Source organism: Thunnus thynnus, chromosome 12 (genome assembly GCF_963924715.1).
Source record: "Thunnus thynnus chromosome 12, fThuThy2.1, whole genome shotgun sequence".
In the NCBI taxonomy this organism is placed as follows: Eukaryota; Metazoa; Chordata; class Actinopteri; order Scombriformes; family Scombridae; genus Thunnus; species Thunnus thynnus.
The window spans coordinates 12,778,913-12,797,153 of NC_089528.1; the positions used below are offsets into that span (position 1 = coordinate 12,778,913).

The 18,241-nt window shown below is 41.5% G+C and overlaps 1 protein-coding gene and 1 long non-coding RNA gene across 3 annotated transcripts in view; one reads left to right on the forward strand and one right to left on the reverse strand.

Moving 5' to 3' along the window:
- The window catches only part of LOC137194035 (uncharacterized), a 111,425-nt gene extending 105,975 nt beyond the window's left edge, over positions 1-5,450 (forward strand). The window contains exon 4 of the long non-coding RNA XR_010930914.1: positions 5,343-5,450. This is a non-coding gene — a long non-coding RNA (uncharacterized lncRNA). The remainder of the gene's footprint in view (positions 1-5,342) is intronic.
- The window catches only part of epha4b (eph receptor A4b), a 95,905-nt gene that overhangs the window by 18,287 nt on the left and 59,377 nt on the right, over positions 1-18,241 (reverse strand). For both annotated transcript variants that reach the window (XM_067605552.1, XM_067605551.1), the window contains exons 11-13: positions 8,259-8,326; positions 7,252-7,377; positions 6,827-7,012 (exon numbers count right to left, since the gene is read on the reverse strand). In XM_067605552.1, coding sequence (XP_067461653.1) covers positions 6,827-7,012; positions 7,252-7,377; positions 8,259-8,326 — 380 coding nt within the window. The remainder of the gene's footprint in view (positions 1-6,826; positions 7,013-7,251; positions 7,378-8,258; positions 8,327-18,241) is intronic.

Sequence of the window (18,241 nt, forward strand, 5' to 3'; positions counted from 1 at the left end):
TACAGTATATTTATATATTAATTACCTTACATTATTTATGTGGCAGCATGTTCAAACCATCATGACAAAAAAATTGTCCTTTGCTTGTATAGGGGGGGGGGGGGGGGGGGGTGTAGAGTTATAAGTGAACTAAAGGAAAGAGGGTTGAGCCTGAGGGTTTAAAGATAAGAGGGGGTGGGGAAGAGGAGATGAAAGGAAAGGAAAGGAGAGAAGATGAGGAAGGAAGGAGAGGAGAGGAAAAAGGGTCAAAAGCTTGTCATGGAAAGGCAGGAACAACACTACCGAGACCTACAGTGAGATTGTAGGTAAAGACAGCAATACATCACCTTAAATGAATTCACTATCTCACTGCAGCAAACACACACACACACACAAACAGAGTCGCCTGGTCTCTGGTGGGGGTGTCTTCTTTGACAGTAACATTAGTCTCAGGGATAAAAGTGAAAGAGAATTGGATTTTCTTCTGCTGGGGGTGAGGATTGCTGGTCACATTTATCTCCACACGGGGCCTGTGCTGTGTGTGGTACATTGCTCTGTGTGTGTGTGTGTGTGTAAGAGAGAGAGAGAGAGAGAGAGAGCTGGTTTCAGGGCATGGCAAGTGGGGAGGGCATGATGATGACTGGCTGATTTCAGCTCTGATCAGAGGTGGACAATGTGTGCGCGCGCTTTTGTGCGTGTGTTCTACCACAGTGACTGATAAAACAGTTGATGGGATTGATCCTGACTGAAAGGGGGGTCTGCCTCTGTACACTGCCTGTTAGCACCTACATCCTATCGCACTCGAACTTAGCTTTATGGCACTCACTCGCGTTGTTCTCTCCTGACTGGATCCTCGCTTGTGTTGTATCAGCTCTCAGATGTACATCACTTTGGATAAAAGCATCCGCTAAATTAAATCGTAAACTCGTAATTGCATTGTAAACTAACTCTTCATAGCTTTCCATCCACCTGCGAGTGCTGGTGTGTCTTGGTTTATAGACCCTGTGAATACATGTATGTTATTCAGTGGGTATCCATACAGAACAGATAGGCATACTCTCATCTAAATGTCATATTCTACAAAGTAGACAGCCATGAAATGGAAAAAAAGCTATAAAGTACTACCTCTGAAAACCAATTATGTGTTTGAGCTCATCTTTGTTTGTGTGCTACATGTGTGTGTGTGTGTGTGTATGTAAGACCATATATGTTACCAGTGAAGGAGAATATTACCTTCTGGCTTGCAGTGTTAGATGCAGTCGAGAGAAGAACAATGAAACACATTTATCCTGTCGTTTTGGCGTAGAAGACCATACGAGCCTGGCATGTGCTCACACTCACACACACTCTGCTATAGCCATCATCAGGACACCTGCCATATGGAATTATCTCTGTAACTCTGAAAGATAACAGAGGTTACCCAATAAAACCGACCACGCACACTCAGACGCTGCGTGTTAGCTCTTTCCGTCTCTTTTTTTGTCAGGCGCCAGCGCAAAAACACACACACTCGTACTCAACAATATAATATATCCTTTTCATTTCTTGTTGTGACTTGATCACACAGCATCCACATTTCAAACACACACACACACACACACACACACACACACAGGTAGGATGATGGAGCCTCTCGAACTCGTCATGGAGCTCCACTCCGCCAAACATCCACAAGCGCTCCTCAATTTCCTCCTGAAAGCGCATAATTAACTAATCACATTCATATTCATTCGAATTTATTGCCTTTCATCGCCTTCAGAAATAACACAGCCATTCCACGGAGCTAAAAACACCTTGCAGTGTATGAATGTGTGCGCGCAGATTGGGTATTGATGTTCTGCCAGGTGGAGTGTGTTACGGAATGGATCAGAGACGAGTTTGCTCTTTTTACAGCTCTTCATTAAGTGAAAGTAGGAAGTGTTGTCTTTCCTTACCTGAGGATAAAGCTAGGATCATCAAGACCTTGAATGTGTGCATGTGTGTATTTGTGTATAAAGTATGAAAGTGATAGAGACTACATATATACAGTGTATCTGGTAAATTACATTATGAAAGGCTGTTTCTGTGTGTGTGAGTGTGTTGGTGTGAGTGTAAACGAAAGTGATAGAGTCTGTATATATCTGGACAATTACATTATGAGTGGCTATCTGTGTGTGCGCCAGTGGGCTGTATTACCACATTATTGAATGAGGCGGCCCAAGGTACAAACGAGAAAATGAAATAACTGCTGTATTGATTAATGTTAAGGGTCTGAACTAAATGATACAATGCTTTTAACACAGGACAGATCTCTGTTCTGGGAAGCGCCATGTGAGGGTGTGGGGGTGCAGCGAAAAACCAAGAGACAGAAACTCAATAACCTTATCTCCTCTCCTCTTGTCACCTCTCGTCCCCCCTCTTCGCTTTCTCATCTCCTCTCATTTCCTCATGTTTGTCTCCTCACCGATCTTTCCTTCAAATCTCTTTACACATCTTCCCGGTCGCCCTCATTTGTTCTCAAGTCCCATCTTCTCTCATTTCCTTGCTCTTGTATCCTCTCACATCCATTCACCCTACCCCTCTCCATCCCTCATGCGTTGTCACTTTCCCTCTTTACTTTCCCCTCCTGCTTTTCCTCTTCCTCATTTGTCTCTGTGGTCCAATCTCCAAATCTGCATATGTATTCAAAACATGAATAATTTCAAACATTGAAACACTTATTGTTCTGCACACAAAGACACACAGTTAAAACTAATCACTAGTTTCTTCAAACAGAAGACGGGCTGGAAAAAGAAAGCCTGTGTGCGGTTTTGCCAGTTTTAACACCACCTTTGTGGAGCAGCTTTGTGAAAACGTGTGTGTGTGTGTGTGTGCGTGTAGCTGTGTGTGCGATACGGGCAGATGAGATGGAGCTCAGTAATTGAGGGTTTTCCAAATGAGCCGATTGTTGCTGCGATTGTAAAACACATAAAGGACGGATGGATAAAATGAGGGACGCGGGAGATGAAGGGAAGATAAGGAGATGGAGGGGGAGGGAAGGGAGGAGGGGGGGGGGGCAGATTGCTGCACTTTCCTGATGTGTAGAGAGACAGATAGAGAAAAGAAAGATCTATTTTTTTCTCTTTTTCTGCATGTGGTGCTCTAATTAGCATGACAATAGCAACAATCAGGTGACAGACAGCAGAGTAGGTTATTAGTGGCACACGGCAGGGGCTGACGGCTTATGAGGTTTTAAGCAGAGAGGACACACACACACACACTCTCATGCACATACCCAATAACAAAATACATCTGTGAAAAATTGGAATAAATACCACTACAACGACTGCCTTCATCACCAACCCCCGCTGCTAAAACTACCAGGTTGTATCACCCCTACTACTGCAGCTACTAGTACCACTTCTACTATCATGCTGTGTGCTACTGTATGATTATAACTGCTACAAAAAGTTTACTGTTTTTTATCAATATCAACAAGAACACTTATACTACTAGTGATACAGGCATTACTGCTTCCTGTAAAGTTATGTTGTAGAGTTGACATGATCGGTTCATTCATCGATTAGTTGAGCAACAGAAAATTAATTGGCAGCTATATTTTAATAAGCAAATAGGCCCAACATTCCCTATAGTTCGAGCTACTAAATATTGAAGATGTGCTGCTTTTCTTTGTTATATATCTTCGTAAATGAAGTAAACTTTGGGTTTTGGACTGTTAGTAGGAACAAAACAAGCTATTTGAAAATGTCACCTTGGGCTTTAGGAAATTGTGATGGGCCTTTATCACTGTTTTTTGACATTTTATAGACCAAACAATTCATTAATTGAGCAAATAATCTTCAGATTAATCGGTAATGAAAACAATTGTTAGTTGCAGCCCTGTTGCGTTATCTAATGTTTAACAGAAAGTCTTGTGCAGTAGGTTTGAGTATATAACCTACACAATGAATAGCAGCATGAGAAGTAATGATTCTGTTAGAGTAGAGGTACTGTAGTAGTAGCAGTAGCATGTATTATATACACATGTATTTTGCACATCCAGATGTCCTGGAGGCAATAAATAAAACACTATCATGTTACTATTTTAAGCTTTGAAGAAGGCATGTTGTTGCCTTAAAAAGGATGTACTTCATATCAATCATTCTAAAGTCTTCCTGCTTCCCGTTTTAGTTATTATACATATATATATATATGACATTGTCTAATGTGCTTATACTATGACTTTTGCTATTGCTACAGTACCATTACAACTGCTTTTAATAATATTGCAAATGCTAATGCTACCATCTCTACTACTCCTATCGCAACAGAACTGTGACAACAGCAATTACTTCTGGTACTACTCGAATACTACTCCCACTACCACTAAAATCTACTTCTACTTACACCAAAACAAGCCAATCCAGCACACCTGAGCCCAGGGCAGGCAGGGTCAGTCTGCCTGATTAGACTGAGGGCAGTGTGAAGGGACCAGCTGGTGCCAGAGAAAAGGGCCTGAAGGAATTATTGACCCATCTCAACTCTCACCCCCTCGCTCACACACACACACACACCCTGGGCTGTGACCTGTGAAATTACTGCTCCGCTAGTGAGATTTGTTTCTGAGGGGCTCTATCAGCTTCTCAATGTGCCGTGAAGACAGGTGAGAAGGGAGATACAAAGAAACGCATGTAGAAGTAGACAGGCACTCATTACATGCACACAGAGGAAAAAAACCCAACATGCACAAACATATTTTTATATTCATATAACACAGCAAAGTAAAGACAACCTAATTGTTTTTCCACTGTCGACTGTGCTATTGTCCTCTGACACAAAATATCAAGAATTTGGCAGTAATTCTCGAATTTATTCTGATGTTTTAAATCGGAATAGCGTGCGCCACTGAAAATAAAGTGCCATAATTACATGTCTGTTTGTCAGAATGAAAAAAAACACATTTGATTCAGTTTGTTGCTGTAGTACTTCTACAAACTGCCTCAATCCTGCTAACCAAAGGTCACAGTTAACATCAAGCATTATTTAGACAAGAGACAGAGAGGAAATGAATAAGAAATGCAGTGGGGTCTCATTCTTAATATGCATGCTGCTGAATATTCATGAGGCTAAAAACCACATCCAATTAACTTTATGAATTATTAATATTCATGATAAAAGCCTATGCATATGCATTTGCTCCTTTGTTGTTGGCCTAAGTGCCACTGAGCACCGGTGTGTGATGGACTGAACATCTTTTGTGTGTATGTGACAGAAAGAGAGAGGGGGGGGGGGGGGGGGGGGGGATAAGATGGGGGGGGGGAGCAGAGGTTTATTTGTCTGCCTGCATGTTTACAATTCTGTCTCTTTGTACTGACTGTCTTCATCTTCCTTTTGCTTCTCTGTAGATCTCTCACAAACATCTGCATAACAAGGTGTCAGACCAGAGGAGGAACAGAGCAGTCGCACTGATAAGAATGAACAGGAGGGGAGTCTGAAACTAACTTCCACGCAAAGCAAGGTAATTTTGAAAAGGCTGTTCAGGTATAACAACTCATGTTTTCAGGTAGTTTTTGCAAAGATCTCCATACAAAAGCGACAGGTAAATCTGTTCTTCTCTGTTCTATTTAATTGCATAAACTATGCGTCACAGCTGTTGTGTCGAGGCCACAGCACGGTTAATTTGCCGTCTCAGCTGATTGAACATTTGTTCAGTCCCCTCCTGCTCTCCATCACCTACTTTAATACAGCCAAATTCGCAGTTTAGTTGGACTTATTTTCAAGCAAATAATAGTGATTTGATGGCAGGCCATGAATGCTTCCTGTTAACCAGGCACTCAAGCACTGCTGTGCTGAGACAGATCCCTATTTTATTATTACTAAGTTGTCTGACAAAATTAACATATATACGGCTTAATTACAACACTTGTATTGAGTGATTAACTATATTAACATGTAAAATGTGTAACCACAGAGCGGGTTAAATTTGATGGAAATTCATCTTCTGAACTTTACTGCCACACTGCCCCCGTTCAGGCTAATGACATTGTTTTCCAAGATTTCAATGTCCCTGCCCACACTAAAATCTGAGGCTGGTTTTCAGAGTTATCCACTCTAGAGACTATTTTCAAAAAGCTCAATTTTTTGGGTATGAAAAATGTTGGGTAAATGTGAACATAAAGATGCTTTTTCAAATGTTCTCAGCTTAGTGTGCACATTCTCTGTGACTGAGTGAGAGAGACAAAGAGAAAAAGGGTGTTAGAGGGAGAGAAGAGGAGACCAGGATTGACTGAATGAGACAGAGAAGTGAGGGAATAAGAGAGAGAGAAATAGGGAGCGATTGAATGATAAGATTAGATGGACACTGACTGAGAGAGAAAGCAGGAGTGTGAGATGGGGATATGAGACGAGAGAAGGATAGATGGAGGGAGAGAGAGGGTGATGGAAAGAGCGAGGGCCAGCGATAACGAATCAGCTATCTCGTTGAACCAGGCCTGTGTCTATCTCACCTACAGTGCATGAACACACACACTCGCTCTAATTGTCTAACACAATAATGTGAAGTAAACAAGTGGACGTTTGAGAGGCAGCCAGTCGCCGTTCACATGCACACTGCCATGCGTCATCAATGTGTTACCATGGTAATGGAGCTTTTATCTGATCCAGGGTCAACTCTTATTTACATCAACAGCAGCTCTGCTGTGTCTCACACAGGTATGTGGAGGACACACACACACACACACACACACACACACACACACACACACACACACACACACACTCTTACTACAGCACACATATAGAGAAGGTAAAGTGTATGATTACACAAACAACCAAACACGTAATACACCCACACACGCAAGATGAAGTAAGGTTTTTATTCATCACTCACATCTTGTGACGACACCCTCCAGCCTGATGATGTTTGGATGGTCAAACTGTCCCATGATGGAGGCCTCAGACAGGAAGTCCCTCCTCTGTTTGTCAGAGTATCCCGCCTTCAGACTCTTGATGGCCACGTAGATCTCCCTCTTTCCCTGCACACGCAGCCGACCACTGCACACCTCCCCAAACTCTCCTACACACACACACACACACACACACACACACAACAAAGCATGATACAACTGTTAAAATGGCTGGCAAAAGAGAATATCTGTGCTTTCTTATCTTCACTCAAATGTTTATTGCATAGTTCCCAAGAAAAACAGTCCATCCATGCCTCATATGAATACTAAAATATTAATTTAGGTTGCATTTTAATAATTTTTATTAAGTTTATTAATGTAGGCAACTGCAGTTTTATTGCCAACTCACCAGCTCCAATGACTCTCTCTATGCGAATATTGGAAGCATCGATCTCTTTGGCAAAGTCCCTGACAGCCTGGTTGGGGTCTTCGTAGGTGTGAGGATGAATGTATGTTCTGCTGCCAGGAAGCTTGACTGTAGGAGTGGAAACATAGAGAAAGGAGGAGAGAAAGAAAAGATGAATGCTCTTACTATATTTCCTAAATGTACTGGAATATATAAGCTACTGTAGGGTATTACAGAATCTTCAAAAAAAAAAGTTCACAGGAGTAATATGATAAAGAAATGTTCTCCCATAGCTGACACTTGTACATATCTGCAGTGTGAATGCATGTTGAAATGGGAGCTTGAGCGTGGGTGCTCTGTTTGAGTGGCATTACAAAATTATTACATAATTAAACACATAACTACTTTGTTAGCAGTGGTGTTAAAATGACTCATAAAAGGAACCCATGAGGAACCTCATTCTGCCAGCAAACATTTGTGCAAGAAACTGTGAGACATCACGGTTTATACAGATAAGAATCCCACACAGTAGCTGCGTGCTGGTCTTCAGCTCTAAAAGTTTGAGTTCTTATCTAAAGGTATATGTACAGTAAACAAGCTTGAGTGTTGTAAGTGATTAAACTGAATTAACTTTCATGGTGTTTGCAGGACTTTTGCTCCTGGCGTCTTAAAATATAATAAATCTAATATAATAGGATACAATATTCCTCCTTCTGTCTGTCGTTTATAGCCATAAATACTGGCAGCGATGTGATTTATTGCAGGTGGGTGTGAAGTTTGGTTTTAAGACAAGTTATATGTCTGTGAGGGGGCTTGCATGAGCACAAACTTAACCAAGACATGCAATAAAACTTCAACCATTTAATTCTAACTATACAATATGCACTACATGTTTAGGAATGATGGCATAATTTTTCACTGCAGCTTATGATAACAAATTGACACAATCCCATTTTTGGATTGTAACAAATTGTGCACTTCTGCGTCTCTTAGTGTGATTTAGTGTTTACCTCGGCCGTGCTGAAACTGCATCTTCTCTTCATCAGGGTCCTGCTTGGCTTTGATATATCCACAGTGCCTGAAAAAGAAATAAACAGCTGGCTTATAATCCTATATATAAACCTATACACACAGTACAGACTGTTTTTCCAACATCAGTAGAGCTATATAGCACATCTGTGGAAGTCCACATTCTCTTTATTGTTAAGCGCGTATGTATAATTTTACATGTCTGGTTGCTACATTGAATCTATGATATTTCCAGGAAAATCCTATGCTACACTGTGCACAGCCAATAGCTGTGTGCTTGAACAATGAGATATTTCATTTTGTCTCTACACACTCCTCTGTATAAGACAGGCCTGTAGGGAAAAAAACAAACTATTCCTCTTTTTGTCTGCTTCTACGTGTCAGTTCCCCACTTCCCTCCAAGCTGTTATGCCTGAGGTTGAGTGAATGAGTTTGTGTGTGTGTGTGTGTGTGTGTGTGTGTGTGTGTGTGTGTGTCCCTACAGAGGCTAACACAGATCCATGCATTAAAGCACCCCTTTTTACCATTCTATGGACCCCTCTGGCCATTAACCACTGCCTCCAAATTTACCATTCATACACAAAACCACACATCTATGCCCTTTTCCCACCCCCCTGTGCACACATGCACACACCCTGCAGCGCGGGTCAACGATCAAGACAAAATATTGACGAATTGATCAACTCAATCCTGCTGTCCAGCTGTGAGGAAGTGTTGAACTTATTTTGTTTTACAGACCTCACAGGGCAATGATGCCTGCGCGCGTGTGTGTGTGTGTTTGTGCGTGTGTGTGTGTGTGTGTGCGCGTGTGCACACAGCGCTGTTGTGTTTCTCAGTGTATTTTCTCTCCTCTTTGTTGCGATTCAGCCTCAAACACTGTTTAGCAGCCCTAATCACCCATAACACTGTCTGTGGGATTTACTTCTCTTTTGAATTCAGAACGAAGATTTTAGTCCAAAAAACATAAAATGTAAAAGTAGTTTCATATAACGAGGTACTAAACACGACATAAATACTACATGGCCTCCTCTCCTCTCTATGAGATTGAAAGGAAAGAGTGCTGCACAGGTATAGCAGCAACCAGTCAGTATGTCTATCCATCATGAGGACAAATTGATTTGGGCTGAGATCCAAGAGTAACTGGGAATCTGAAGCAGACTGTGTGTGATTTAAGGAAGCAGTAGAGAGGAGGACAGAAGGGAAAAGGAAATTGAAAGAAGTAGCGAGCAAAGATTTGATAAGTAAAAAGAAGAGGAGAAATGAGATAAAGACAAAACATACAAACATGATTAAAGAGATATACAAAGAAAGAAAGAAAACAGAGTTTGTGAATGAGAGACAGAGAGACAGAAGTGGAGAAAGGTGCTAGGCTCGGTAAATCTCGGTCATTTGGTGTTTTAATCCTTGTGTTGATTTTACACAGCTGAATGCATGGTATACCCCAGACATCAATAGGCTGTCTTGGGAATACACACACACATAAGGGTTAGAGACCGGTTGCTGGTATTTGGGGATGAAGAGGAGGGGGCATAATGTTCTTATGAAAGGGGGGACCCCACCTGGTTATCAGCTGGGCTCAAGCCAGTCGAACACCAAGGGACTATCATTACCCCCTTGACACACACTCACACACACATAGCGCTTTGGGGCATGTGTTTAGAGCATATGGGGAATGGGGACATGGGTCACACCTCTGCTCCAACTGTGATAATCCCATGAGGGCGTACACACACACACACACACACGTTCTGCAAAACCTGCGCTCAAAACACTTCTCCATCATTGCTGGATGTGTATCTGTGTTAGTGTGTGTATGTGTCTTCACGGGTGCATGGCTGCATATGTGAGAGAGTGTGTGTGTGTGTGTGTGTGTGTGTGTCTGATGGGAAATGAACACATTTCCATAGTAATTACAGAGCAACTAATTTCTCCTCTCCAGTTAGAAGTGTCATGAATCATTAGCGCTGCAGTCTTAAACATGGCACAAAATCTGACATGGCTGTGGCTTTTGTTTTCCCCTGACAGCTGTGTCTGTGTGTGTGTTTGAGATAGATATTTTATTTAATACCTTCGACTAAATGCGACCAATCTGTGATTCGTCTATTAACGGCACTGTAACTGGACTCAGGGGGATAATGTGAAAGCCATTTTCCAATGCCACAAGTATTCTTTTAATATTTTGTTGTTTAGTTTTCACATTTGAAACAATTAACATATACTATATCACCTTGAACCAATAGTTGTCATAGGGTAGTCAAGCATTTCATATAAACAAACATATTCACATTAATTTAAACAATGGGTGACTTTTTTGGCATGTAAATTCATTGTAATGGTCCACTTTTCCGAAATGTAATCAAAAATATTCTCTTCAGCTCTAATTCTTCCACTTAGTAGATTTTCAGATAAGTATCTATTGTAGTCATTGCTCTTTCTCTGTAAGATTGTCTTTTCACAAGTTTCATGTTATTGCTTTTTCATCGGCTACAATCAAAAGAATTAGTCAGGTATCTGTCTCTTCCTTGTATAATCTCTTCGAGACACATTACACAATACTTGTTGAGAATCAACCCTGTGTTTAAACATTGTAATGTCCTTCCCTCTCTGTTTGCTGTGTATGCGGTTTAGTGTTGCATTCTAGAGGCAATGGACCTTTTTCCACAGCAGACATCTTGTCATAGTAGAAAAAACACATGTGCAATTAATGAACATTAACAAGGACTCAGGTCCATTAAGTGCCCCTGTAAGCCATTCCAGTGAGTTAGCATGCACAATAGCAGGACCCTGGAACTGGCTAATCTAAATGGAATGTAGATGTTATAAATGTTATTGATTACACCTGTGTTTTTCCTGCTGTGACATGTCAAAATGTCTGCTGTGAAAAGGGTCTACAGAGTACAAGAGGACACCAGGAAACTACACCTGAGTGTCTTGGGGACAGCCCATTTAAGTGGCTTTGTAACTATACCCTCACTCTCCTCTCTTCCTTCCATGTCTATACCTGTTAGTTAGTGTCAAGGTTTCGTGTTTAGTTTGCACATATCATACAGTCAGTATCATTGACTTTACAGATGAACTTACTGGGAATACTGAGTGGTGTACACTCAGGCTAACATTAGCTACTTTAGTGAAACTGTGCTAACTATTGCGACAATAGTCCGACTCGGAGCGAGTCCTGGAGAGCAATGAACTGTCAATAACAGTCAATCAACACCAACATGGCAGACATCAAAGTCTACTATAAATCTTCAAATCTTACTAATGGAGCAATCATTGTCTTAATGGGGTGCCCTAGTGGCCTAATGGTTAAGGTGCATACCATATAACCGCAACGTCCATGGTTTGATTGCTTTTTGAATGGGAGTCAGTTGGATCCAGCATCTAGTGGCTGTCGGTGGCAATACACATTGGCTTCAGCCTCAAGCCATGGTAGCTGCTGCTCGGTCAGTACACACATCCACACTTTGCATAACCTACATATTGAATTTATTTTTTGCTTAAATTCAGAATAAATTAAATTATGAATCCTTGTTTATGGGTGACTCCTCTTTTTTTGTCACTTATTCTGGGTTAGTTTGTGACCATAGCCGAAACATACAGTAACAACATATGGGACACAGGACACTGTCTGGATTGGAAGAAACTTTGCCAGTGCACATACTGTAATCTAGGCAGCAATTATGTTTCCTCAAAAATATAGTTGGCAAAGAAAGTTAGTAGTATATTGTAGGATATGTGGTTGCAAAATTGGCATACATAACCCATATTGTTTTTACGATTATACAGTATTCACACTGGCCCAAAAAGGCTTTAGTCTGGTCACAGACACCACATACAGTAGCCTTGTTGTGTGGCTAGTTGTCTGGTGTGGATGCAATATTTACTTTACAGTACTGACAATTCTGAGTTGGAACAGAGTTTATAATGAAAAAGTCCTCCTGCAAATCCACTAGCTGCTTCTTTACACTGCTGCGCTGCAGCATGAAGTTAGCACTATTTGTCACTGTGAGAGAAATCATTGTTCCATTTAGCTGCCATCCAACTGCACTTTACTCTGCCGTTTCATACAGTAAATACATTTCCCACACACACATAGCTGTATATTAATGCAGATTTAAAGTGCTCACACCTGCACCAATCACCTGCACCATATAATGTTCACTAACATAACTGAATAGTGCCACTTACATTATACATTCTTTTTAATCACACATAGCTTTATACATATCCTTACTCCCCTTAGCAGTACTATGCCTAACTTTCCCAACCCCATGTTTCTTTCTTTTTTTACCCATCTCTAACATTCTTCAATTAGTCTTTTAGGTCTGTGAACCACCCTACGCTCCTGCTTTCAAGGAGTTTCTCTTTTCTTATATATGATGTGTCCTTTGCAACCTGAGGCCAGATTTCACCTAATGTGTCAATACCTGTGTTGAGATCCATCTCAACCAGTTCAGCCTCCTCTACTGTGCCCTCAGTTCTATCCCATAGTCCTGCCTCGACTGATGACGTGCCTGGCACAGCCAAGAGGTGTCGTCTGTTCCGTCACAGCACATTACCCTGTTCTGTCTCCAGTTTATAGGACCTAGGAGATGTTTCCCTCAGTACTTTAGCCATCGGGCCCCACTCAATCCCACTTCTCACTCTGACAATATCATTCTCTGCTAGTGGTGGCAGCAGTCTGGCAGACTTGTTATAGTTCCTTCTTTGTCTTATCCAGTAGTGTGGTCCCCTCCCACTATGTTCTGTTGATGGAAGTTGAGCGTGCAGTTTCCTGTTAATCATAGTTCTGCTGGAGACCTCCCACACTCAAGAGGTGCTGCTCTGTAGTTCAGAATGGCCAAAGATCCTCCTTTTTCAGCAGTCTTTTCACTATTTGCACTCCCTTTTACGCTCGCCTGTTTGACTGTGGGTAGTGAGGGCTCAATGTCACGTGTGTGAATCCATATTTCCTGGAAAACAACCGGTATTCTTCACTGTCAAATTGTTTGCCTTTTATATCTTGCCATTTTCCAAATGTGGGGCCTTTCCATCGTGCATGGATATTGCTATTGCGCTCACAGTTAAAAGTCTCACACGGTCTCGTTGCACTGCGCGTGCATCCTCACCTTCTTGCCACAGATTCCAATCACAATTTGGTATTGTAAAAAAAAAAATTGCATGACTGGCTTTTGAGGCTTTTGAGTTGGAGGTCCATTATGTACAGTTCAATAGACTCATTGTCGTCTCCCTGTAGTCTACTATGGAAAATGTACCTCTCATAAATCTCATTCTTCCTTGGTGTGGACTATGCTTTGAATTTAGCAATCACAGCTTTATAGTTGTCTTCTTCATCTTCATCCCACGTAAAGGCATTGAAAACATCCAATGCTGCATGTCCCGCGACAGTTAGCAACAATGCTATCTTCCTCTTATAAATGTTTTGAAGCAACCTCACGCACCGAGATCATTCATTCAAAAGCAACTTTACTCAGAGAACAAGTTTCTTAAACACTACAGACTGAAGCGCCCTCTTCAGGCATTACATAAAACAACATATCAACACACATACACACCTTAATGGACTGCGATATCACTATCACACCCCAGCTCTCACCTTTCTCTGTCTCTCTCTGTTCCACTTCAGTGAGGACAACAGGCTATCCCTGTCCTCCAAAGCCACACACTCCACATTTGCATATCAATTTACTTTTTAATATAATACTCTGTCACTCGAGACCCATTTGTCATTCTGCTAGCAAGCTTCCACCTTCATAGAACTCCATCTATATATTATGGTCACCATGGCCCCTCCCCCATTTCCCTCTCTCTTCTTCTCATTCTCTGCCTTGCTGCTCTTTATCTCACTGGAGTGTTATATTCTTTACTAATTCTTTCTTTAAGTGAAAATATTCCCTTTTCCAATAACCCACATATCTTCTCTTTCTTCCTCAATTTTCCATCCATTTATCCTCTCCACAACAGGCCTCGTCCTCCGCTCTCTTTTTCTCTGAGTGCTGTGTTTGGTTTTTTTTTTTTTGATAGAAAGAGTGGACACAAGGAGCTGGAAAGAGAAATAAAGAGAGAGAGAGGGAGATGGAAAAAGAGAGTGCTGACAGGCAAGAACGCACAATGGGGGTCCAAGCCTGCATACCAACTAACAAGCAATCAGATGGAGGGCGAAGGCGAGGAGAGAAGGGGAGGTAGCCATAGGAATAGAAGCCCGAGGGGTAACATAAGGGATGTGGATGAAAAGAGGGGTGGGGCAGTGTTTGTGTTGCAACAACAAGGGCTGAAGATGAAGAAGAAGAGAACGAGGAGACATTATGAGAAGAAAGAGTGCTAAATAGAAAGTGAGAGGAGACTGTATGTGTAGGAGAGAGGACCATAGAAACACAAAGGAATGGAGACGTCAGATACTGCATCCATGGATGGAGGATTAAGAAGGAAAGTGGAACAACAAAGTATATAGCCATATCAGCATGTAGCTCCCCTGAAGGAGAGAAAGACAAAGGATAGGAGAGTTGATGGACAGATTAAGAGCAGATGATAAAGAGAAGAGTGTCAGTCAACAGTTTCGCTGTAGGAAGTGTCCTGAGAGAGAAAAAGAAAGAATGGCATATATCTTATAAGATCTCAACTCTTAAACACACTGCAACAGTAAATTGAGGGCAGTCCAGCAAATGTATGATGAATGCTGCATTTTCTTGCCATTTTCTCATTGTTTTCGACCACATATTCCTGTTCAAGATCACAGGAAGCTGGAGTCTATGCCAGCGTTCATTGACCAAAGGGAATGCTGGGTACACCCTGGGCTGGTCGCCAGTCCATCACAAGACATGGATTGAAGAGATAAACACATTCAAATAGACAGTCCACTGTATTCAATGTCCCCTTGATATTGGGAGGAAACCAGGGCATCCAAAGGACAACTCGCATGAACAAGGGGCGAACACAAAACTTCAGATCAGCTTTCTGTCTGGTGATAGTGCTGGGTTTTTCCACAAAAAAAGTTCTGTAACCTCCTTAAAATCCTTAAAATTACATCTTTTCATTCTCCCTCATTAAAATTCCCCAAATCTATGAATATGCAAGAATTATTCATTTCAAAAGCTTAACTACTGGACACAAGATGTCTTCACTGAAAAGTCTATTCTCAATGTATGAGCATTAGAGGTTTCAAGTTTCCACATCACACAACTGTAAGTAGTTTTGTACTGTTAATCTAATTATTGCACCCTTTTTAGCTTGACCTCAAAATTATGTACCCTGCATTTAAATCTTGAATCTTGAGACCTAAAGATAATGGTCTTACAGTTGTCAGATACTGTAGCTACTAGGCATGTCAAAATGCAGATGAGCCGTGTCCTGCATGAAAACATTTTGTGAATCAGCCCACTGGTATAATCTTCATAAAGATTTCAGTTCCCTGAAATTGTCACTGTTTTGCCAAGTCTTCACTTATTGGTCTATTAGCCTCGGGCTCAATTGCTGCTTCCATTTCTCCGTCAGTCTAATGCCAGGCTATAACGAGAGAGAGACAACAGCATCCACTGTGCTGATTTGTACTTCCTCAAATAATTAAATCCAGCACTCAGTGATTCTCTTGTCATTTTTAGTTTTCTGGGGCTACTACAGCTTCATAGTGCAGTGTGGAATTAGAGAATGACCCCTGTCAGATCACACATATGCTTCTAATATACAGTATTTAAAGCTGTTACAACCTGCACTCCACAAAAAAGTTATCTTGTCAGAACTGTCAGCTGAGTCACTGGAGTCCCTATCTGAACCAGAGATGGAGAGAGGGAGAGGAAGAAAAATATCATAAGGTGGGAGGTGGTGAGCAGAGAAATTGAGGGAGTGAGTGTGAGAACAGCAAACAAGACTAGGTCAAAACCTTATATATGACTGGATTGTGTATGAAATGCTAGAGGGCTTCTAATTTGAAACAACTGATACAGGAAGTGACGACATGTGGCCACTAAGCCCTAAGGAAGTGCGCCAGGCATTGACTGAAGCCAACTGGCTGTGTTCGAAATCACATACTAACATACTGCCTACTAATGAACAATTAAGTATGCCAATACTAGCAGACTGTTCACACTACTCAAGCAGGACAGTCATGTGACTGCATCACAGGACTGTATTGATCACAACATCTGGTCTCACCGGGCCAGCGGGCCAGTTGGCCATTCACATCTCCAAAAATGTCACTGCAAATTTTCAAACAGGCGTTATTTGGATAAACTGACCACATATTGGAAATCTAAATGGTTACTATCTCGCTGAAAAAATATTAAAACTTAATAAAGTGACATTAACTGTCCTTCACTGAAAATTACAACAGCCATTGCTGCAGGTTGGTGCGAAATGCATTCTGGGATACCAATAGTGTACCCTCATCACTCAGTCATTCAGTCAGTCAGTCAGGGACAAATACGTTTGTAGGGCTGGTGGTCCAGCCAAAAAAACAAGAAGGGACAGAGGGAAGGAGGAGGGAAAGAAGAGAAATAATAAAAGAGGGACAGAATAGTGAAAGAAAAGGGGAGTGAGGCAAGAGGAGATCAAACGAGGGGAAACTTTGGCAGGACAGAATAAAAAGCTTGATTATGCACTAAAGACAGAAAGGTTGAAGAAAAGAGAGAGTGGGCTGAATATGGATGGTGGGATAACCTTGAAACAAAGTGAGGCATGTGTAAATGTATAAGGAGACGGACCAAAGACAAACAAAGGTGTGTGTGTGTGTGTATGTGTGTGTGTGTGTGTGTGTGGACGTTGATGTATTAGTGACACAAGCAGAGACAAAGAGAGACAGAGATGGTGTGTGTGTTTGTCTTCATGTAAGTGAATAACCTTGGACTGATGTTAGCCTGAGACGTGAGGAGAGCTAATAAAGTGTGTGTAGTTGTGTGCTGTATTGTATCGCCTAGTTTGTTTTATATGACCGGCCACATTTTATAGGATTAGAGGTAGGCTGCTGGCTGGAAGATGTGAGTAGAAAATGATACACTCCAGGACAAGGAAGAGTCAGAGAGGATCTGATACACATGTACAAACACGCAGTTATTCTGTCCTTCCCCATCCTTTCCTCTCTTCTCCTTTCTTTCCTTTCCTCTCCTCTCCTCTTTCATTTCCTGTCTCTCCACATTATTTTCCCACTGCTAATCAGAATGACTAGAAAAATGAAATCAGTAAATCATTAGTCACCCCTGCAGCATGACACAATGAAATGACACAACTATCCTCCTCTTTCCCCACCTCACACACACAAGCACACACATTAATAAACTCACGTGCACACACACACACACACACACACACACACGCACACACACCCTGCTGTGGGTATCTGCTCTCGTCATTACTCATGATAATGGTGATTCCATTTAATATCAAGCTATTAAATAAAAAATAATTACTGGGAATGAAATCAATGGATTAAATTCACTCTCATAATTTCCCAGCAAAATTAAGCCTTGCACACCACCTGAAAAACAAAATGCGTTCACTGCTTGGGTGCTAATAAACTACGAGGTTTATAAAAGCTGATGTGGATAATTAATTAAGAGTCAAAACAGCATGAATAAAAACAAAGTCTGGAAGAAAAAAAGAGATGTCTGGGTGATCTAACCAAGCGTTCAGGAACACAAGTGAGTAAGATTTCCCCTTCTGGCCTTCCCTCCATCTTGGCTGCGACTGGCACTGGTTCAGCACTCTCTGACCACAACGTAAAAAGATTTACTCAGCTTGGGCTAATTATTAGGAAGGGGAAATGATTAGCTGAAGAGTTATGACTAATAAATCTGTCTATGTTTCATTAACACCCTGTTTGGAAACATTTCATTTAGCTCTCGCTCATTAAGGAGAGTGGTAATGGAAGGAAAGGAAAGGAAGAGGAATAGGAAGGAGAGAGGCGTGGAGAAGCAATACAGGGTAGAAGGAGAGGTCTCGGGCTGGGCTACGGTAATTGGTGTAATGTAGCAGA